Here is a 20,796-nt window from a genome sequence, read left to right on the forward strand (position 1 = left end):
TGTACTGTGCGATGGAATAGTTATGGTGACTACATTCGAGGAGCGAGACGTTGGAAGGGTGTAGGTGACGTGGCCTGGCCGTGATAGAGTGATTGAATCTTCTGTGACTGACCGCGGCATCTTAAAGCGAAAGAATTTCAATTGATTTACTTGTTAGAAAGTTCCTTTTTTCTATATGGAAAATATATATCTTCACCCTTGGGCTCCATTAATTGCTAGCTGACAAATAGAACGGAAAGTGATGGTTTGTTAGTAATGGGATCAAGAGGTAACGGAATCCTAGCACGTCAATTGCTAGCTGGGCCAATTGTCATCCGGCTACACTCACCTTCTACTGAATTTGCTTCGCATACAGGAACATAGATTTGTCAAAGCAAAAGTCGGGCCACCCATAGATGTTACTTGAGCATTCTTCCTAAAAGCGGGTGAATTCCGCCGCTTTGTAAAAGCTGAGGAAATCCCATTGGCAGAACATTGACAACTACAGTTGTTCATGATACGGCTTCAATTAGCTGGGTAGCACCGCGTCCTTTAGAATGTGATGGAAAGCGTCCATCCTTGCATTATATTGATATTGAAATAGAATACCACTAGGTTAAATAGGTGTCCGGACGATCTCTATCCGTCTAGGGTCTCTATTCATTTCAACACATCACAATTGACTATTCAAGAAGGTTTTGTCCGAATGCTGACAACGAGCGACCAATTAACGCAGAAGCATTTGGCGTCTTGAGTAACATCCGTCTAAGGATTCTCGAGACCCCTTCAAGGTGATATATAATACCACACCATCTTCATTCCAAAATCTCCTCTCTCCATGTCTGCTGAACCAACTACCTATAACGTTTACCGAGTTCTCTTTCGCCAGAGGCGCGGCCCAGATCACGAGGCTATCACTCTGGTCCCTGCACAAAACGAAGACCAAGGTGCTGGGTGGGAATGGAATGTGACCCGAGACCGGCATACCGGTTCAGTGCCAGCAAATCCTATATAGGCTCCACCTTGCAGTTTCAACTGCCAAAGGCGCAGCTTGCACGTTTCGAAGACATCGCACGAAAGCACTCTCCTCCCTACCATCCCAGAGTATTGACGGAAGCAAACCCCAAGCCACCCGCACGCAACTGTTCCGACTGGATCGATGATGTCTTGGCCGAGGCGAAAACATTGATCTGATCAAAACCCATGCTTAAAGTTCAAGTGTTTGTCGATACAGGGAAAGGTGAGAGGATTTTCTGGCGGTTCATATTGTGTCGAGAATTTTCGTGATTGTGCGACGCTGCGTCAGTGAATGGTGTTTCGTATGTGACACGATCGTGTTACCATAGTGTCTCGGTCAAGAAGGAATGGACTGCGTATTCAGGATAATACGGTTCAAGAACCTGCACCAGATTTTCGATCCAATCGTTTTGCCATTTCCAAACATAGAGGGCTTTTGAGAACTCCCAGTACTCAGGATACCAGCCGCTAAACTCCCAGTCCAAAATTCCACTGACGTATCCATCCGTGACCATGATATTCTGAAGGTGTAGGTCCCCATGCATGAACACGATCCGGTGCTTTTCATGGGAAAGCATGCCCGCCAGGAAGTCCTAAATCTGCCGTTTCGGTGCCTTCGATTGATATGCATCGATAATTGCCTTGTTGAACGGTTCTTCAGAATCAAACGGTCCTTATATGTTTTAGCATCCGGGGATAATGCATCGTAAGACGCCACCCACCTTTGACGTGATGACTTTCTAAAATCGGATCAGTGACGGGGCCAAAATCAACCGAGCCGATGTAGTTGCGGTGGCTAATCTGGCGAAGTTCGTGGAGGTATTCTTTCAGCTGGTTGGTAACCTGGTTTCTCGTGATACTGTCATAAGTTTCCCAGGCCGTATCCAGGCTCTGGCCTTCCACAAAGCTCATGAATAGGTAAGTATCAAACAGGCTACCATGATCCTCGGTATCTCGTTATATTGGACCGTAAGAGTAGCAAGCGAAGATTTTTGGTACCGGTACAGTTTTCGTGTTTTCTTCGACGAATATCATGCTTTTAGCCTCGCTTGACGGTGACGTGGGATCCGAACTTAACTACAAGTTCTGGAGTTATCTTCGCTATCTTCACGCAGCCCCAGTTGAAGATAGTGTTGCTGGAATTAACCTTTTCATTGACGATATCAGGATGGGGCACCTCAAAGCCGGGAACGGAACAAATGATATTATATTCACCTTTGGCCCACAGTCTACAGAGTGAGTGAGTTTCTCTTCCTGCGTACAATTCATATCGAAGAGACGAACGGGCGGAAGTGGAAAGGAGTAAACTGAAGCACAGTGGTGCCACGGTTGAGGTCAGTTAACAATGTACAAGGCGACCAATTCAAAAGCGGGAGAGAGATCACCTGTGGAGTTAGGAGGGAGCATGGGAGAAATTGAAAGTTCCGTGGCATAAATGTGGCTCTATCCTTCAGATTCTGACTGCGTGGTGTTGGGGGACGCCTTGGCTAAAGCAGCAAAGGCTAACTCGATCGGGCCATGACTTTTGTAAGTACTTCTGGCTGGAGGTACTTGCGTCAGAAAAGTCACCATTCGAGTGGACTGGTCGTGGGTTGGGTTTAGGATAACACACACAGGTTCCAACCCAACCCGCATGGGCTTTGGGTCAACCCGTAGCATAGGAAACCCGCTCCAAAACCCATGCGGGTTGGGTCAGGGTCAATGTAAACCCACCCATGTGGCGGGTTTGGTCCGCCATCTACATGATTCGACTTTGACTACCGAGAAGACCTTTTGCGTTGCAACCCTCTCGTCAATAGAACTACCAGGTTCGAATCTCCTGGCAAACGAGGCTAGACTGGCCAGACCAATGATAAACCTGGGAACAGAGACTGGAATATGATTCTTGGTGTTCAGATTCTTCGAGCTTGTTGGAAGGTTTCCACTGTTCTTTAGATCAGCAGTGGGTAGTATATCTCCTTGTCTTACGGTTAGTACCTTTAGATAATATAGCCGATTACTCTCATGTAACTTACAAGCGGTGAATCAAGCCCAGACCAGAATCTGGCTGGGCCAGACAGAAATGTGAAGATACTATTACATTCCTTGAGTTGTATTCTCAGATAAGACAACATTGCATAGCCTTACTATACTTGTATGCCTTCTTCATAGGCCTATCTTATGTTGCTTCCCTCTTTGCTGGGCAGATCTTCGGACTAATTGTGTTGCCTGGCATCCTCCCATGGTATTAGAGGACTCTGGAGGTATGGTGGGTGAAGTTTAGGGTGGTACCAGAGGATGATTTCCACTGCTAGGATTCATGATGGCTCTGAAGGTGGCTTTACTATTTACTTTTGTCAGACTCTTGGATATTGATAGCGTTGTTGTTAGCTCCTTGATTGTAGTAATAGGGATGTAGGATGCTGAGGGCTAGCTCTATGCAGATGTGAATACGACTTTTGGGTCAGATGAATGAGATGATGATGATGCTAGGGAGTGTCGGTTCAACTGCTTATATTGACATCGCCAGTATCATCATAAAGGCAGAGTTATACATACGAATGTATCGGTCTTTGCAATGTCCGACCGCCGGGTGGATTGGTGGGCTTAAGGCCTCGAGGTTGGCTCTTCGTATTCGCCCATTCAAACTGCGACAGCGTCGGTAGGCGTTGTCCGATCCCCGACATGCTTGATCGGATGTCAAGGAGCATGATATGTTGTCGAAAATCGAAGACGCATATAGATTACAAATACGGTCTGAAGAACCGGACTGTTTTATCGATGCGACCGACGGGAGGGCCGGCGAGAGAGGATCAACAAAATCAACGAGATCTCCCATCTTTGACTTCCGTATTCGCGAATACGAGACGCCCAGAATTGGGTCGGTCCCGAACTCAACCAAGTACAGTAGTATGTACATCTCATCAGACCTGCCTTGCGTTGACTCATACATGGTCATACCTCACTCTCCCTATGCTCAGCATCCTGCCCGGGCAGTGGTTCGGGCTCTTGCAGTCCCCATTCTCCCTCTCCAATCCTCTTCCCGTAGAACTTGACGAGCAGCCCAACAGCCATCGGCCCAATGATGGTGTTAAGGAGAATCGCCCAAACTCCAGTAATGAAGGCGTCCTCACTCACATAGGATGTCTCATTAAACCCTATCTCGATGATCAGTAGCCCGATTTCACCGCGCGCTACCATCGCAGAGCCCAAAAGCAACCCAGACAACCAGGTAGTGTTCACATGCGACCTTCCATTTTTCTCCCTCGGCGAGTCGTTCTGCAGCTCCTGTGCACCATGTCCTTCCTTGGACAATTCCTTCCGTTTGGGAGGCCACAGAAGTGGAATGTATTTCCACAGTGGAAGCCAGATACCGACCGCAAACTAGCCAGTCGTCGGAATAAGTTTGATGTCTACGGCTGGGAAGTACACACCTTGGCAGCGACCATCAGGAGGGAAAAGACCACTCCCCTCCAAATCCTTGTCCCCGTCCAGAGCTGCACAAATGGAATGGCGAACCCGATGCTAGCAAAGAATAGTGGCTCCATCAGATAGGACTGCACGTCCAGCAGGTACACCTCAAAGGTATGGACAAATGTGGGACTCTTATGCGCTTCGCGTTCCCCCTCCTCACGACTCATAACCACAAACGGACCAGAGGGATGCTTGCTGGGGATGTAAGTCAAGAAGGTGCCGGCGAGAAATGCCCCAAAAAGGACAGAGGTACCCGCGTACGCCGCGATGGCAATAAACGCGCAGAGGACCAACACCATCAGAATGATGTTTGAGACATGATCGAACTGCGCAAAGGTGTGCTCGATATACCGTCGGAAGATCCTCGCAAAAACGTACTTTGTGACTAATGGGGTGAGGACGGCCATGGCGACGGAGGCGACGATGGGTCGGCCGATAATCCAGCCCAGGTTGACGTTGCCTCCGCCGGAGAGTTTGCCCAGGTTGGCTATGATGCTGTCGATGCTTTAGTTTGGAGAATGCCGTTAAGGGTGATGGTCTTTACCTCAATAGGACGAGACCAGCGACATCGTCAATGACGGCAGCGCTTACGAGCACGGCGCCCACTCGGGTCTGTGCAAGGTCTACAGATCTAGCTGCAGACTTGATCACTGCAAATGTGGTGCCTGTAGAGCGTCAGAAGTGTAAATAACGGAGGAGAGGTGGACGAATACCAAGAGAAGTCGCTGATAACGCGGCACCGACGATGAAGGTTTCCACCGGTCCTGCGGGCACTTAGCTGGGCAAACTCAGATGACAGCAGGAAGGCATACCATATTCAAAACCCAGGTAAAGCAGCAAATAGGAGAATGCAATTGGAAAGAGAACCCCAACCGAAGCTCCCAGAAGACTGAGAATAAAGTTCTTCTTGAGAAGATCGAGTCGAGTACTAAGTCCTCCTACACATTGTTAGCTCCGTTTATGTAATCGGGAGTCGGAAATACCCTCAAAGATAACCAAAATCAACCCGACATAACCTAACACGCGAAAGGTATCCTGCCAGTGCTCTTCTAGGATATCCGCTAATGGTAACCCATATATGATACCCACCGCAATCTGGCCGATAATTCCGGCTTGAATGACTCTTGCAGAAACCCATTCCGCCAGAGACAGGAAGAAGAAAAACGAAATTACAATAAGTATCTGGACGACTGCATACCATTGTCAGTCCAGGAGATCCTCCGACGGGGCATGTCTGACTTACTGCTTGGCTCGTGATATGGCAGGAAACTGCCTGCCATGTCCTTTCTGTAGTTCTTCCCCGAAAAGCCGTACAAGAAGCTACACCCTAAGATCAAGGAAGTCTAGGCATATTGGAGTTGAATATGATGAAATCCGCGGCAATTGGTGATATCACGTGCCGTAGCCACTGATGACGTCGGCCCAGAGGAAGACGTCCGGATCAGCATATGCTCGTCTCGATGTCAAAGGTGGTTTGAAGAAGATCTAACTTTAGGAAAAATCCACCATGAAGTTGTGGCCCATTTTCCCGAGGAATGAACGTGCTGCTAATTCTTCAAGTCGATCCACATTGGCCCAGTAGAGCAAGGAAATTCTCCGCCAATGCTCTTGGCCTACGGACGTTGCTTGGCGGAGACTTGGCATGACAGTGAGGAATACGCGGCCATTTCTCGGACATGATACGGCTCTGTCGACTGCATTACTCTAAGGATCTTTTAATATTATAACGAGCCGCTTTACTCACCTGCTGTTGAAAAATATGACCCTAGACTGATAGCAATGTTAGCTTAGGACAAGTTTTGCTCCTCCAACCTTTTCCTATTCCCCTTGAGAACTTGGGGTGCGGCCGACGCCGGACAGGCCCTCCAAACGGATGAGACTACTGTTGCTTGCGTTCACACTGCTACCAACACAACTGCAACTGGTAGAGCGACAAACATATCTCGTACTGACACCACTGCATCCACTGGCAATCCGATGGCCAGCCCGTTGATTGAGAACCGGATCAACTTGGTTGCCCCGGCCGATGAGGATGATATGGTCATCCCAACCTTCGCAGACGATACCCAGAGCGAGAACCCACTTTGTATGACGTCTCTGCCTCAATTTTATTGATACTCTCGGAATGAAGTGTGTCATCCTGGTTGAAAGGATAATCCTCTGTGTTCGCAAATCGTCTGAGGCATAGACCGAGACAAAACCTAGTCTTTAGTGTCGACAACGGAACTAGCATCCAGGCCAGATATGTTGAATATCGGTCAGCAACTGTCGGAAATTCCAAGGCTGGAACTGAGCGTCCACATCGGACTTGTCAAATTGCACCTGCAGTCCTTACAGGCTGAGGTAACACCCACTGACTGAGCCTGGAGGTAAAGTTGCAGCAGACTGGCCATTACCAAGGAGCGTCCCGGATTCAAGATCCCCCGGTGAAAATGTTGAAGAGGAACAGGACAATGACGAGAAGAGAACGAGGTCATCAAGCCACCAGTATGGGTTGGGCTGCTCGAAAGAAGTACGTTCTTATCTTTCTACCTTCGTTTGTTTCCAGTCCTGTGACCGAGCACCCAATCTCACGTCGGATAGAGTGTAGCACTGTTGTGAAGGCGCTGCAAGCATTGCTGTTCGGCGGCACGATCTGATTAAACTAATAGTTCTCGCAGCGCACCAGATAAGCGGAAGCGTTGTTTCAGGTATGAGGCCTGATGCGGGAAGGTGCACTTTGACGAAGGCCTGCGATGCTCGTTTGTACTTGGCGACCATTCACAGATGTGTCTCAAAGAGAGTGCTTTTGTTTTGAGAATGGCGGCTGGGTTGGACATAGTCACTCTTTATCCTTGATTCGGGAACCACGTGGTAAATCCGGCTGCCTTTCTATTCTGAAACACTGCTAGCGAAGTAGGCAACAGATGGTTATATCACCACAGGATAGTCGTTCCGATGTGGTCGATATATCGTTGAATCTCAGGTGCGGCAGACACGCTGAGGTTTTTGAGTCGAGCTGCTCGATCATCCGCTCAAGGCACCTCACCAAAGCCATATGACTTTCGACTTGCAACAATGTGAAGCATGATCTATCCGCTAGGTCGTCAAGAACATAGGAATCTGTGCCATTACTCTTGCTCATCTGCCAAACTGTTCCCTGTCAAGCACTTCCCCCCAGGCAAAGACACGTGGGCGTGTTTTGCTATGAACCGCCTTTAGGAAAACACACCCAGTGGTCGCTGTTGCTCATCTTGAGGCATCATACTTGATGCATATGACAGAAAAATGTCTGAATACGAAACAACAGCCACTGAAACTAGTTGGCAAAAGAACTTCAGGCCACTTGTCATCGCTCTTGGATTCCTTGTCACTGAGAAAATCCCGATTGCACCCAGAATGTACCCTGCGAATATCGTTGGAAATAGCTAATGATGACGATCGGTGCTGTAGTTCCTTGTTGGTTTGCCATATCTCACAGACAAATTGATGAACGAAGGCGTGGAAACGAGATAAGCAGCGCTGTCCTTTGCTGCAGGTTTGATGAACAATTCAGCCCCCAAACAAGGATCCGTTAAGTTCATTGTTGATTGGTTGACTTGCAATAGACCACGATATATGCTTGTTCTGGGCTTTGCACTGCCCACTTGGCTCAACCCCAGTTATGTTAGGCCCCAAGCGTTCACTTGTTCCAGTATGATCAGCATTACATCTAACCAGTTCGTTCGTCTGCGTTGGCTTTGATTTGTCAATTATATCTGATGCTCCAATTGAGTTCTGTACTCTTCTCTCGACGCATTTGAAATATTCAACATGCAAAAAAAAAAAGTGTTGATTGGCGCATATGACGATTTCGTTAGCTGCTGGTACAGACTTGTCAGCCAGCTGCATGATCGGCCATTTTTATCAAGCCTGTACCCATGTTCTTGTGTCACTGTTGCCTGATCCCTCATTCTAGCAGTTCATTTATGCATCGGGAGTAGCATGTCTCTTATCCAGTGATTCCTAATCCAAATGTTGGATTTGTACCCCTACAGACCCACGTGCCGCAGAACCATTCATAATCGTGGCTCGATAAATTCCTACGACGCCCTTCGTCCGCACGTAAGGCTGAGGGTATTTTTCTCCTACTGACATGTCCCCTGAACTGGGATCTCACTCGCCAATATGCTCGTCTCATCGACATCAGCATCAATTGCCGTCGTGCTGCTGTTAACACAATGGACGGGTTCCACGATCGCCGCACAGTGCTACTTCTCCGACGGCAGTAAAGCAGACAGCAGTTTCCAGCCCTGTTTCCCAGACCAATATAATAGCCCCTGCTGCGCGAATAACAAGCCCAAGGGCATGGCCAACGACCTCTGCTTAACGAGTGGACTGTGTCTGGCACAGATGCAGGGCTTCGCAGGGATGATATATCAGAATGGGTGTACCGATCAGACCGGGAAGAGCAGCCAGTGTCAGGCGATTTGTTCTGGCTGTAAGTGCGATCGACATACTTCTAGTGGTGAAACGTTCGATTTTTAATGTATTGGGTTGCGTATAGCTACGTCGGGCGGAATCCACCTTCTCCCTTGCCCAGCCAAGGGTACTAACAAGTGGTGCTGTAGCATCAACGGGACAGACTGCTGCGATAACGCGGCGACGGTCTCCATCGGCACAATCTACGGATACACGAGCATATCGGCATCGTCGGCATCGTCGTCAACCTCAACAGCCACGGGGACCGGGACGATAGCTACAACGACGGTCACCACAACAGCTGCAGCCGGTAACGGTACGGAAGTCTGCTCGGATTCGAGCTCGAAGGCGACCGCGGTCGGGGCGGGGATTGGAGCAGGTCTGGGTACCTGCTTAGTTGCGACACTATTTGCGCTCTGGTTCCAGCGACGGATGTATCAGAAGAAGCTGCAGCAGACTAGCGGATACGCTGGATACAGTCCTGCCAGCATGGCATATGCCCAATCTGGGTATTCGAACCCGTCGAGTGGTGTTCGGCGGAATGTCTCCGAGCTGCAGTCGAATCAAGAAGTCATCCATGAGGCAGATGGACAAGAGACACGAAAATGATTGCGTATCTGTTGCAGACTGCTATTTATGAGAACTATCATCAGGCGAATTCGCTGTATGTGGATTCGAGAGCATGAGGTGGCATGATTTCTGTTACACCAGCCTCCGACCGCAATTTCGACCAGATTGATGGGCAATCTTGCTATAAGACTCCTTGCTTTTGGCAGCTGCGCAATCTCCATCTCTCACAGAGACCAGTGTTATTGCCTTGATCATTTGTAGGTGTTGTAGGAAAACCAGGCGAGTGGCTTTGGCGCTATTCCGGGAGATACATCGTAGGGCTGGAGTCCATCAATATGGTCAATTGTTGATTTTGATTGGTGAGATAAGCGTCTGCTAAAAAGGAGAGACTGGAGTTGTGGATATATAACGGATTAATGGTTGGATTTTGTTGGGAGATGATGCGACGAGTCTCCAACCACTGCGTCATCGTCATGGTCGGTTACTTGGTCATCCATGCTCAAACTGGATTGCGATCTGCACCGTGACATCGATGGATAAACAATCCCAACCAAATCTATAAATTAATCCTCCTGATTTAAGTAGAAGTTTAGCTTTCGTGTTCATCGAGTAAATTCGGTGACAGTCGCGGTGGGCTTGCCCGGCGGTGGTTATATATCCCAACATGTATCGACTTTCTACGCTCCTGATGGCGTTGGGCTCTGTCACCCTGGCAGACACCAACTCGAATACCTTCAATCCGCTCCACCATCTGGCCGGAATTTCCCCTTACTTTACACCCAATGACCCTCAGCTCGACCCCTCGGTACCACAGGGCTGCAATGTTACTCGCGCAGCTTATCTTGCCCGTCACGCCGCCATCTATGCCAACGATTTTGACTATGAACGCTACCTTGAGCCATTCATCCAGAAGCTGCAAAACACCACGCAGGATTGGTCCAAGGCAGGAAGCCTCTCGTTCCTGAGCAAGTGGAGCGCGCCAATCACCGAGGCACATCTCGAGAAAATCACCCGAGTTGGTCTGCAAGGAGTCAATCATGTTTGGCATCAATGTCCACGACAAGTATCCAGACTTCCAAACCCCAAAGAATGTATGGACAGCAACATCGGAGAGAACCGTCAAGACTGCACAAGGATTTATCCTTGGATACACCGGCAATGAAACGGCTCAAATCAAACTCACCCAGGTCGGGGGAGTACAAGCACGCCGCAGCCGACTCGTTAACCCCGTACAAAAGTTGCCCGGCATACAGCTCCAGCTATGGCTCCAAACAGTCCAGTGTACGTACTCCCCTTCACCTCCACTCACAGCACGAGCTAACAACCCCAGGAATTCGTCTCCCACTACACCAAACCTATCATTACGCGTCTCCAAGCCCAGGCCCCCGCCTTCAACTTCACGTCCGACGACATCGTCGCCATGTTCGAGCTCTGCGGCTATGAGACCGTCATCCGCGGCTCCTCCCCCTTCTGCTCCCTCGGCCTCTTCACCGCCACTGAATGGCTCGCCTTCGAGTACGGGAACGATCTCATGTACTTCCACAACACAGGCTACGGCCGTGACTTATCCCCCGCCATCGGCTTCCCCTGGCTCAATGCAACGAGAACCATCCTCGCCGACGACTCGGCCTCCCAAGACCTCTACGTCTCGTTCACCCACCGCGAGCTCCCGCCCACTGTGCTCACCGCGCTGGGTCTATTCAATAACAGCGCCTACTCGGGCGCGAACGACGTCAACGCTACCATGCCTACCGACGCAATCAACTACGGTCGCGCGTGGAAGAGCAGCCAGATCTTACCGTTCTTGACGAACATCGCGATCGAGAAGATGGTGTGTGATTCCTACGGGTATGACGACGGGGTGTACTACCGCGTGCTGGTGAACGAGGGTCCGCAGCCACTTGTGGGGTGTCGCGATGGGCCAGGGGAGAGTTGCTCCGAGGAGGCGTTCGGGCGCTTTGTGCAACAGCGGGGGGAGTGGTATGGGGATTTTGGCAAGGCGTGTGGGGTGGATTATGAGAATTCGACGGATGTGTTGTCGATTTATCAGTAGCCAGGATGATAATCGCTTGAGTGCGATTGAAGATATCCATAGCACCATTCTATGTAATGCAGAGCAATTCGTGTCAGCTGAGAAACTCAAAAAGCAACAAAACTCAAATGATTCGCTAATAGGCTGGCTACCTATCTACAAGCTCCAATCCCCCTACAGGCCTCGTACGGCTCCCCCACCGCAACCGCATATCTCTCCGCATCCCCCAGGAATCCTCTCCGAAAGTCCAAACACCGCTTATCGACAAACAACCCGCCCCGACATGTCACGTCAACCGCATAGCGGAAGAACTGCTTGTTGGTGCGGATGTTCTCCGCGCCGCCCTCCTCCGCGTGCCGGATTTTGGCGTCCACACTCATGGCGTAGTGCAGGCAGTCTGTGCAGTAAGCGGTGGTGCTGTGGGTGGATGACTCGTGCCGGGCGTAGAGGTAGAGGGCTGTGTGTAGTAGTTAGTACTCTGCTTTGAGGATAGGGGGTAGATGAGGGCTTACTGCATGTGAGGGTGAAAAGACAGACTACGATTAGAATGAGGTGTGCTATGGTGGGCCTGAAATTTGCCTTGATGTTCATTCTGATAGAGATTTAACAGGGATTGTGACAGTTGAAGGCAGCAACAATCAATCATGCAGGAAACGTGGTACATGCAGGGATTATACATGGCGCTAGGCCTGATTGATTGATAGGTCAGATCCAGGTTAGGAATAGCTTGTTCTAAAAGAATCAGGTCTGAAATCACCGATCTGCTTCGTCCATCAAGACATCATTCACTGGCAGTAGCAAACAATTGATAGAACATTAGCTGATAAACATTTCACAACCATATAGCTGCGAGTGGATATTCGCCATCTTCTATGCTATATAAACCCCACAATCGCCCTCCCCCTCCATCTTCCGTATTACTCCCCTCATCAGTCATGGAGAACCTCTATTCCGGAAACAAAAACCACCTGCCTGTTCCCCTTCGCTTGCAAAGGATACACCCAAGGCGTTGACTCCTAAGCACAGCGACGAATACACAGGTCTCTGCAAATGCACCGTGTTGGCCTTTTGACCTATGAGCTTGATTTGAGAAAATATGGAGAGGTTCTGCATCCGGGTTCCCGAGATCATTGAAACCTTCTTTTCGTTGCAACTGAAACAGGTGAACTCCCGAGTCTGCCGCCCTATTCGAGACTCCTCAACAATATGATCAAGTCGAGCTATCACAGGTGGTGATATCTCTCTTCCCTAGTCGCTAGAAACCACCCACTTGGTTTAGGATCTCCACCACTAAGGAAGATGATGGCGAATACGATGTATTCTTTTTCGGAGATCTAAAGATGCCAGACAACAACCTTGTTTTTTCAAGTCAATGGAACAGGCCCAGAGGTCCACCACTACCGACCTGGATTCCCCGGCGAATGTCGGACCTTCGCACGGCCATTCGGGGGGTTGATACAGCGATTCAAGAGCTTGTTAAACCAAAGAAATTGATATATTCTGCAACTGCGGCCCAGGATACAAAGTGTATCTTTTGGAGCTTTCTGATGATCAGAACCCCACTAAGACATCGACATTTTAAATGACCTAGCTAAGTACAGAGATTGGGTGGCAGACCGTCATGCAGCATGGGATGCCACTGGATTACCAGAACAGGGCGAAAATGGTCTTGCTAAATATAACTTGCCTGATGAATTTCTGATTGACAAGAAAGACTGGCTAGCATCACTCAAAGTACTTGGTATAACAACACTACGCGTTACCAAAGATACCAGAAGTCACCCTTGGGGAAAACATGCTATGGCATTGCAACGGACACTCAACTATAAAAGCACTTCAATAGATTGAGGATACATACTTCAATTTTATTGACGAGGATTGAGACGCTTTGTCTAGCAGCGGTGTGGATGATTGGAGGCTGTCAGGTAAGGCTAGGAAGCCAGTAACTGATTTGTTGAATGACCTGCAGTAGTCGTGTTCCACGACTCTTGTTTTACCAGCACTTCCCTGTATTATTAGATTGCTCTATGACTCTTGTTTTGGCAGATTGCTACATCCTTTTCTTCTCTCTCTCTCTCTTTTTTTCTCTTCCCCCCCCCCCCCTTTTTTTTTTTTTTTTCTTTCTTTCTTTCTTTTATTGCATCAAGAACGAGACCTCCGTGGCGTATTCATTGGTCTGGGGTTTTGAGTGATCAGGAACATGAGAGGCTAGCTTTTAAGACCAAACACAGGTATGGTTACGTGCTCTAAAACTTGTTGCATATCTAACCAAGTGTAGGAGCTCAGTGACGAACCCCGAACGCAGCAAGTTTATCCCCCTCTACTCGAGAATTGAGTCACCATTATGAACTGCCTATCCCGCTGCAAAGAAGCAGTAAGTCGTTGGGTACATTTGGGAATGGAGGCACTCTTCGCTAGGCTTTCACTTCAGTATCTGCCAGCCAGTAATGCAACATGATCTGACCTCTTTCACTGAAGCTGCGCCATACTTACCCGCATGACTACTGAAGACGATTCCCCTGCAATTCCCCGAGACAGCGAAAGCATGGGGGCGCTAGGATTGTCAGTTGGTGGAAGAATACTGGAGCCGTCTCGATTTTGACACGAAGATCGTGTGACGTGTTGGAATCTTGCTGATCAAAAATTGATACAACGCAGGCAATAAGCTAGTCATAAATGCAGTCGTTTCAATTATGTAGGAATATGCTGTCATGGTTATGAACAAAAATGTGGGAATCAGAATCAACATGCTCAATAGCACAGGCGACCAAAAATAATCCGAGAGAAGGGCCATCAAGCGTCAGCTAACCGAAGGCATATGTTATGCCCGCACGGGATCAATCCGTCTCGGGCCGCTGGCCGTAAACAATACGCACATTGGTGTAGAGATGGTAGGTCTGATAATCGCGCAGTTCCTTGCGCATACCCGCTACGAGCACCTCGATCTCGGCACGTGACCAGCCGAGGTACCGCGTAAACAGAGCGAAGGAGTAGGGGCCGACGGCTTCGAACATGTTGACTTGGTGGTAGCGACCGAGTTCCTTGAGCTTCGGGTCCTTGGGCCATGGGCTCTGCGGGAGCTGCAAGGGACCGTCAGTATGGTTTGACTAGGAACGTATGACAGAGTAGTACCTTGTAGATGTCCTCGCGGACGTTAATAAAGCCTGCCTTCTCCATCTTTGCTTTCCATGTTGGCGCTGTTGTCATGTCTTTCCCGTGCTTCTTCGATGCTGCATGCATGTTCTTGACCCCCTCAACCATATTAACCGCCTTGAGATGGGTCCCGTCGTCGGAATACGAGTTGACGTCCATGGAGGCCATTTCTAGCCAGCCACCTGGCCGCAGGTTCTCATATGCTTGTCTAAAAAGAGTGTCATGGTCGCGGATAGCTCCTTCGAGTTCACGGCCGTGGATGTAATCAAACGGTTGGCTGTAGGACCAGGGTAATTCGAAATCGTCGATCTCAAAGCGGCAGTTGGGAGGGATCCTGGGGGAAGTTAATGGGCTGTCTGACCAGAGACGTCAAGGAAGGTGTACCATGAGGGTTGGATGGGACTGAGATCGTTTCCTAATAGCAACCACTCTGTTAGTCACCTTGCAATCCGCACTCCCGCAATTCAAACCGTACCAATGACCTCTGACTCGGGGTGCTCGCTGTCGCCCCACGTTAGTCGATCGCCTCATCGCAAATGATCCAAAAGTTTCTTACTCCGCAAAATCAATTGCCCATATTCCAGTACCGGTTCCGATATCCAATACTCGTCGGGGGTTCTTGATGGGCGCGGCGTGTAGTTCACCTTTGAGGAGGATGCGATAGATGTGATGGCTCTAGTGGAGGGGCGACCGATTAGCTAAGGACGGACCCCCTGGTCAAGGGGCACAGTCGAGTCGGCACTAACCAGGTCCAGGCGGTCTTGTTCTTGCTCGTCATTGGGCTAAGCGGTCAGCTTTGCGCGTGAAAGACCGTCGCAATCAAGGAAGAGCACATACCAGCACATATTCGCCCTCGTGGTAAGAATGATATCTGCGACCGTTCTAATGCCGGTTTAGTATATTACCTGCGACAAACACAGCAGAGGTGGTACCTCATAGCTGTTTCGGCTAGATCAGTCGCTGCAAGGAGAAAACCGAGGAAGAGATCAACGCGTACGTGTAGTTCATGGCACTTGATGTGATGCTGGTGGTGTAGCTGGCGTCTCCGAGACTGTAGTGACGTTAGTTGGGGTACCGGGGCTTGCGACAGAGAGGCGACTAACGAGCCAGTGTAGGCGGAGTCGGCATCGTCAAAGTCCTACTCGTCCGTTAATCCCAAAGCAGAGGTATGTCTTGAGATGAGGCAACTGACATCAGGCTCGATGACACTTGGGGTCTGGTGTTGCGGTTGTGTGGTCGATTGTGGTCTTGGACTGGCCATGATAGCGGTGATGTGATTGATGATGGAGGTTGGTGGTAGAGTGGAGGAAGATCCGAGGGATGGAAGAGAACAAAGACCGGGAAAGTCCAAGGGAGAAAATAAGATTTTCTGGTTGGTATGGGGAAGAACCAGAAAGGAACAAAAGCTGGCTAAGGCAAACTTGGGAAAGACACTTAAAAAAAATAGTAGCGTTGTTTAGTGCAGTTCGTAGAGAATTGAGAATACACAGTATGGAGTAATCATGAAAGAATGTGACTTGTCAAACTGCCGTGCATTGTTCGATCCTTTTAAGTACCAGACTGTCGGCCACTCGTGCAGCCTTCCTTAGCGTCCACCATACGGAGTACACGGTACAGATTATCTGTCACTCAGTTTGACTAGAGTCTAGACTTTTTCCATGCCAGAGGCATTATCATCTGCCGCCATGTTTTCCGTCCTTCTGTCTTTAATCTTTCCCATAGAGGAATGCTCAATTTTCAGCGCCCGTAGCAAGAACTGAAATTATGCATTGTACTTTGTGCACCCGTAAGACAGATCCCGAGTCGCCGACCGACTTCCTAACCTGACTAGGACGACAAGGGTTACAAAGCCATCAAGGTCGATCGAGGGTATCATGATCCATTTTAGGACAGATACAGGGTTTGTTCAAGGGTAGCGGCTGTTAGACTCCGCTAGAGCGGTCCACAAGCGTTCAGGTGCATTCGCGGGGCGTCGGATGTAGGTGTGGATGGGGAAGGTTAAGGCTTCGGAGCCACTCAGACACGCGGTCCTTTACAATGTCCGTCCTGAAGAATCAGTGGGCTTTCTGACTGGTGGTACTAATGTGGGTACGGATGGGTGCAGACTGAGTGGATAGAGCATGGATGTCATTCGACTTCTGCCACGGTCGAGTAAGTTGGTTGGACTGAAAGTACTTATATCCAGAGCTCTAAAGTGGCCAATTGGTATCCGTGATAACAGCCTGACCATTACTGAACGTTAGGTAGATGGTCAGGACTACTCCATACGGGGGATGCCTTGTCAGCGTCAAGCACAATGTAATACTCTGACACGTATGTGCAGATTTCACCACACCATTACTCCTTTCGACCTGAAACATTTCGTCTTGTACTGTAATGAATTGTAATGAAAATCACGTGGCGGCCGATACCCGTGCCGCACTGTGGGTATTGACAGAAAGATAAATGAAGCGCATCTTATCCAAGGCAGAGAAATTAGCAAGGTGCTATTAATGTCTCACGTCTTCTACATAATACCACATGGTTGTTTTGACGTTAGCTAATAACGGAACATATTTCCGTACCTAGCTCCAATCCTTCTCGCCACCAAGTACGTACTTACAAAGTAGATAGGTACTCAGCTCAGACTGCATGTTTACACAGTACTCTCCACCAGTTCCTCCTGTCATTTCATGGGCGGCGCCCCTGCTATTGCCACGTCATATGTTCCACCTGAATTCGCTAGGCACGTCATCTGTGCACTCGACATCAATAATCGAATAATGATCCAGGGTTCATATTAATTAAAAAACGAAATCGGTCTGCTTCGCTTGGGTTGTGGTGGATCAGCCTGGTTGCCTCAAGTGCGTTCACTCAGCCCACACTGGCGTCTCATCTCTTTCTCGAAACTCCTCTCTGCGGAGTCGACTTGACTATCTATGGCCATTCTTGCAGTATGAAAGTCGTCAATTTGACTGAATTTGGCTGAAACCATGACCAAGGCAAGTGGGACCGAAAAGTCTATCAATATCAAGGAGTTGAGAATCAAAAGGACGGGAATGCCGGATGTTCCCGCGTGCGCCGTTTGTGGAGAATTACCCCATGTCTAATTGGCACATCCTACGTGCCTTTTGGGTTGCGTGCAGGAAGTCCATCCAACAATTCGCTCGTCTCTACCTCAAATTCAAGATTCTTGCTTTTGTGCTCCGTACTTTTGTCGTGGAAGGCGCAGGATCTTCTCTCATCTTCGTGGAGTGTTCCAAACTTACGCGAGAACGGGAAATGGAGAAAGGGCGAAAATCCTTACCTACCTACGAAGTACACAGTAGATGCCATTGATAAGCCATGGCACGAACAGAAGAGCCTGGTTGGGAGTGTGCGCTATGGCATTTCCCCTCAAACAGTGCGGCATGGGTACTGTACACAAAACAGGTAATCTTTCCGCGTCTTCTGGAGACTATCAATCGTCTCAAGAAGCTCATCGAATATCAATAGTAAATGTGGGCTTCTTGTCGACAAACTGTTTTCGACAGGATCAATCTGACCTCTGTAGGCGCCTCACCGACAGGAACCAATTCATCCGGATCCACGAACCTACATATGATTCGCTTATCTACGCTCATACACATGCTCCAATCTTGACTATGTTCAAGTGGTCTAATTGTACTCAAATGGGGGAAAGTCCGAAAATATACCCTGGCATATAACCCGTAGAGAGGTAGGGGTAGTTATTGTGCACCGCAGCCATGCCACCGAACAGTGCGATTGTGTATTATTGATTATCCCTAGAGCGGGGTATGATGCTTGGCATCTAGACCTCATCAGTCCTTTCTATTCGTTTTGTTGACGAGGCAGACACGGGACGGAGAAGATTAGCGCCTCGTATTCTCCCCTTGAGGCCTCCTTGATCTGACCACGTTCACCATCACGGATTCGCTCCGCACCCCCGCAATCTTGACTCACTCCCCAGAGGCTCTTTCGGTGATGCATTTATATAACTTGATACCGCCCCAGGAGTCTTAACAGATGGTTGGGGTACCGCGCAGCGCTGGCTGCCGCACCTGCATCCAGCGGCGGGTCAAGGTGGGTTTCCTTGCCTTAGCTGCATGACTGGGCTGCTGCAATAGATAATGTCATAATATCTAATGCTTAATCGATATAGTGTGATGAGGGTCGACCGGAATGTCGTCGCTGTCGCGACAGAAACGTCAAGTGTCCGGGCTATCAACGCCGAGTGAAATTCTACCACCAGACTCCGGCGTCTCTTAGAAACCGGAAGCAGAAAGATAGTCGACACGTTGCTGCGCCCGCTGTTCATGCGCTCACTCCTCGGGCGAGCATGGATGGAAATATAGTACCCAGCCTGGTATCCACAGCAATAGATACCCAGATGAAGGAAGTGTTTCAGTACTTCGTCATGGTCTCCTTTCCCGGCCTGTTCTCCGCATGGCGGAATAGAGTTGAGCTCAACTGGCTAGACTTCGTTCGCCATCACCTCGATACCTCGTCACACGCACTGATCTGGAGCCTCCGGAGTCTGAGCGTATGGCACCTCGGTCGCGCGCAAAACGACCATGACAAGATGCTCGCCAGCCGGCACTTCTATGGCCGCGGTCTGCAGCATTTGATCTACTCGCTCCGCGACCCCCGCACCGCCACCTCAAACTTGACCCTTATGGCTGCCATCCACCTTGGGATATATGAAATGCTGGATGGGCTCGGCGAAAAATCCTGGCTCGCTCATTCCCGGGGAATTGGCAAACTATTCCAACTTCGTGGTCCCCAAGCTCACCGCGACGGATTCGGCCGCACGCTGCTGGTAGCGTATCGCCCGTTTCTAGTCGCCGATGCTATTGTCTCCGAAGAGCCGTGCTTCCTGGAGGAACCTGGATGGCAAGCCATAGTCCACGACGCAATCGCATTCGAACGCAGCGCTGGAAAAAGCTGTCCGCTGAGTGAGATTGTGGAGCTCGCTTTCAACGAGATTGTACTCTGCCCGGGGCTTTTTGCGCGGACGCGCGCCTTTGTTTCGCAGACGGGGGTAAAGTCAGAGATACTGCGAGAGTCGCTGGTGGCTCGGATCACTCGTTGTCGAGATAGACTGGTCGAGTTTCATGGGGAAATGCAGCCGTTGATCGTCAAATACAATAAGGACAATATGCTCAAGTGGGAGGAAGATACGAAGAGTCCCATTCCCACCGAGTATGGGCCAAAGGTAGCCAAATTCGCGGCCCGAGGCGCGCGATCTGCCATTGCAGTACTCAACCAGCTGTTGGTTCTGATCGAAGCAGATAAAAATCGCTCGTTCTTGGATACAAAGCCGCCTTGTCGGAATACCTTATGGAAGCTACCAGCAGGGAGCATTGCATCGTCCGAGTCGCAAGAGAAGCAACCGACTGCCTACGACGCACACGAAGATGACTCCCCGGATCGACTGGACCAGCTTGCATTGTCGATGGGTATGCTAGCAATAAGATCAGGAAAGCCTCCTGCACATCAGTATTGAGGGAGTCAGCTCCTTAAGAAGGCTAAGTATTATAGAAGCCGGAAGACGGAGCGTAACTGAAGCGCTGCCCTAACCTCAGGTCGACTCAAGAGACACGCAGACTTACAGTCGCATCCGATGTTGGTCAACCAGGCTATGCGTCCCGCTCCAACAAAGACCAATCTCGACAGTCTTTGGTTCCCTTGCTTGAATCCAGCCGTAGTGCGAACCACTAAGACGCATACGGCGCATTTTCAATCCACCGGTCCTGAAAGACGGATTGTAGCACCTGTTGCCCGGCGATGGCCCGACCACCACATTCACTGTCGTCCTAACAGACACAATCTACCGGCATCATGGTAGCTTTGCTGCCTCTAACCGATAACATATTGGGAGGTTATCGAAACACCCCGCTTTGTCCATTCCACCCGACTACCCTGGGAGGAGCAATGAAGGGGAACAATCTCCAAGTAAGCAAGTGGAAACAAAACCTTATCAGCCATTTGAAATCATGTTTTGAAATACCGTTATCCCACGCACCAGTTTGATGTGTCGCCAAGATGTGCATGGCTGTAGGAGTATTCTATATCTAGATAAATTCATGGTTATTAGTCTACCGTTTAAATCATTCTACACTCCCAGCAGTGATATATGTTGATAAAAATTGTAGCTCAAACCGAATAACAAA

At 49.5% G+C, this 20,796-nt stretch overlaps 7 protein-coding genes across 7 annotated transcripts; 3 read left to right on the plus strand and 4 right to left on the minus strand.

Moving 5' to 3' along the window:
- Window positions 1-823: 823 nt before the first annotated feature.
- AFUA_8G01870 (uncharacterized protein) lies at window positions 824-2,265 on the minus strand (the record flags this gene model as incomplete). Its single annotated transcript, XM_741926.2, has 4 exons — window positions 824-1,589; window positions 1,666-1,669; window positions 1,719-1,930; window positions 2,144-2,265. 4 exons carry the CDS (start codon window positions 2,263-2,265, stop codon window positions 1,334-1,336), a joined length of 594 nt encoding a protein of 197 aa, XP_747019.1. The 3' UTR covers window positions 824-1,333.
- Window positions 2,266-3,798: 1,533 nt separating this feature from the next.
- AFUA_8G01890 (cation:proton antiporter) lies at window positions 3,799-5,796 on the minus strand. The gene is made up of 7 exons (XM_077805273.1): window positions 5,693-5,796; window positions 5,433-5,639; window positions 5,262-5,387; window positions 5,163-5,213; window positions 4,994-5,114; window positions 4,410-4,944; window positions 3,799-4,359 (listed from the first exon to the last, which is right to left on the minus strand). Exons 1-7 carry the CDS (start codon window positions 5,727-5,729, stop codon window positions 3,931-3,933), a joined length of 1,506 nt encoding a protein of 501 aa, XP_077661401.1. The 5' UTR covers window positions 5,730-5,796; the 3' UTR covers window positions 3,799-3,930.
- A 2,799-nt stretch (window positions 5,797-8,595) lies between these two features.
- AFUA_8G01900 (EGFR-like transmembrane domain-containing protein) lies at window positions 8,596-9,498 on the plus strand (the record flags this gene model as incomplete). Its single annotated transcript, XM_741923.1, has 2 exons — window positions 8,596-8,908; window positions 8,975-9,498. The coding sequence occupies 2 exons, from the start codon at window positions 8,596-8,598 to the stop codon at window positions 9,496-9,498; spliced, it is 837 nt and encodes a 278-aa protein (XP_747016.1).
- Window positions 9,499-10,147: 649 nt separating this feature from the next.
- On the plus strand, window positions 10,148-11,512 carry AFUA_8G01910 (putative histidine acid phosphatase; the record flags this gene model as incomplete). The annotated part of the gene is made up of 3 exons (XM_741922.2): window positions 10,148-10,498; window positions 10,531-10,740; window positions 10,790-11,512. The coding sequence occupies 3 exons, from the start codon at window positions 10,148-10,150 to the stop codon at window positions 11,510-11,512; spliced, it is 1,284 nt and encodes a 427-aa protein (XP_747015.2).
- Window positions 11,513-11,608: 96 nt separating this feature from the next.
- On the minus strand, window positions 11,609-12,106 carry AFUA_8G01920 (uncharacterized protein). The gene is made up of 2 exons (XM_741921.3): window positions 12,004-12,106; window positions 11,609-11,948 (listed from the first exon to the last, which is right to left on the minus strand). Exons 1-2 carry the CDS (start codon window positions 12,080-12,082, stop codon window positions 11,644-11,646), a joined length of 384 nt encoding a protein of 127 aa, XP_747014.2. The 5' UTR covers window positions 12,083-12,106; the 3' UTR covers window positions 11,609-11,643.
- Window positions 12,107-13,599: 1,493 nt separating this feature from the next.
- Window positions 13,600-17,131, minus strand: AFUA_8G01930 (class I SAM-dependent methyltransferase). The gene is made up of 11 exons (XM_077805274.1): window positions 15,837-17,131; window positions 15,748-15,782; window positions 15,642-15,695; window positions 15,577-15,583; window positions 15,482-15,526; window positions 15,391-15,426; window positions 15,201-15,319; window positions 15,120-15,145; window positions 15,029-15,059; window positions 14,624-14,978; window positions 13,600-14,571 (listed from the first exon to the last, which is right to left on the minus strand). Exons 1-11 carry the CDS (start codon window positions 15,903-15,905, stop codon window positions 14,329-14,331), a joined length of 1,020 nt encoding a protein of 339 aa, XP_077661402.1. The 5' UTR covers window positions 15,906-17,131; the 3' UTR covers window positions 13,600-14,328.
- A 720-nt stretch (window positions 17,132-17,851) lies between these two features.
- Window positions 17,852-20,752, plus strand: AFUA_8G01940 (Zn(II)2Cys6 transcription factor). The gene is made up of 3 exons (XM_741919.2): window positions 17,852-18,123; window positions 18,177-18,706; window positions 18,786-20,752. Exons 2-3 carry the CDS (start codon window positions 18,650-18,652, stop codon window positions 20,127-20,129), a joined length of 1,401 nt encoding a protein of 466 aa, XP_747012.1. The 5' UTR covers window positions 17,852-18,123; window positions 18,177-18,649; the 3' UTR covers window positions 20,130-20,752.
- The last annotated feature ends 44 nt before the right edge of the window (window positions 20,753-20,796 follow it).

Source organism: Aspergillus fumigatus, chromosome 8, assembly GCF_000002655.1.
Source record: "Aspergillus fumigatus Af293 chromosome 8, whole genome shotgun sequence".
Lineage (NCBI taxonomy): Eukaryota > Fungi > Ascomycota > Eurotiomycetes > Eurotiales > Aspergillaceae > Aspergillus > Aspergillus fumigatus.

Coding starts and splice junctions, on each gene's coding strand:
- AFUA_8G01940 (XM_741919.2), top strand. CDS start 18,650: ATGGTTGGGGTACCGCGCAGCGCTGGCTGCCGCACCTGCATCCAGCGG. Junction 18,707..18,785: donor GCATCCAGCGGCGGGTCAAG/GTGGGTTTCCTT, acceptor TAATCGATATAG/TGTGATGAGGGTCGACCGGA.
- AFUA_8G01890 (XM_077805273.1), bottom strand. CDS start 5,729: ATGGCAGGCAGTTTCCTGCCATATCACGAGCCAAGCA. Junction 5,214..5,261: donor TTACCTGGGTTTTGAATATG/GTATGCCTTCCT, acceptor AAGTGCCCGCAG/GACCGGTGGAAACCTTCATC. Junction 4,360..4,409: donor TCCTGATGGTCGCTGCCAAG/GTGTGTACTTCC, acceptor ACGACTGGCTAG/TTTGCGGTCGGTATCTGGCT.
- AFUA_8G01930 (XM_077805274.1), bottom strand. CDS start 15,905: ATGGCCAGTCCAAGACCACAATCGACCACACAACCGCAACACCAGACC. Junction 15,427..15,481: donor ACGAGGGCGAATATGTGCTG/GTATGTGCTCTT, acceptor CTGACCGCTTAG/CCCAATGACGAGCAAGAACA. Junction 14,572..14,623: donor TCCGCGAGGACATCTACAAG/GTACTACTCTGT, acceptor GGTCCCTTGCAG/CTCCCGCAGAGCCCATGGCC.
- AFUA_8G01920 (XM_741921.3), bottom strand. CDS start 12,082: ATGAACATCAAGGCAAATTTCAGGCCCACCATAGCACACCTCATTCTA. Junction 11,949..12,003: donor TCTTTTCACCCTCACATGCA/GTAAGCCCTCAT, acceptor TACTACACACAG/CCCTCTACCTCTACGCCCGG.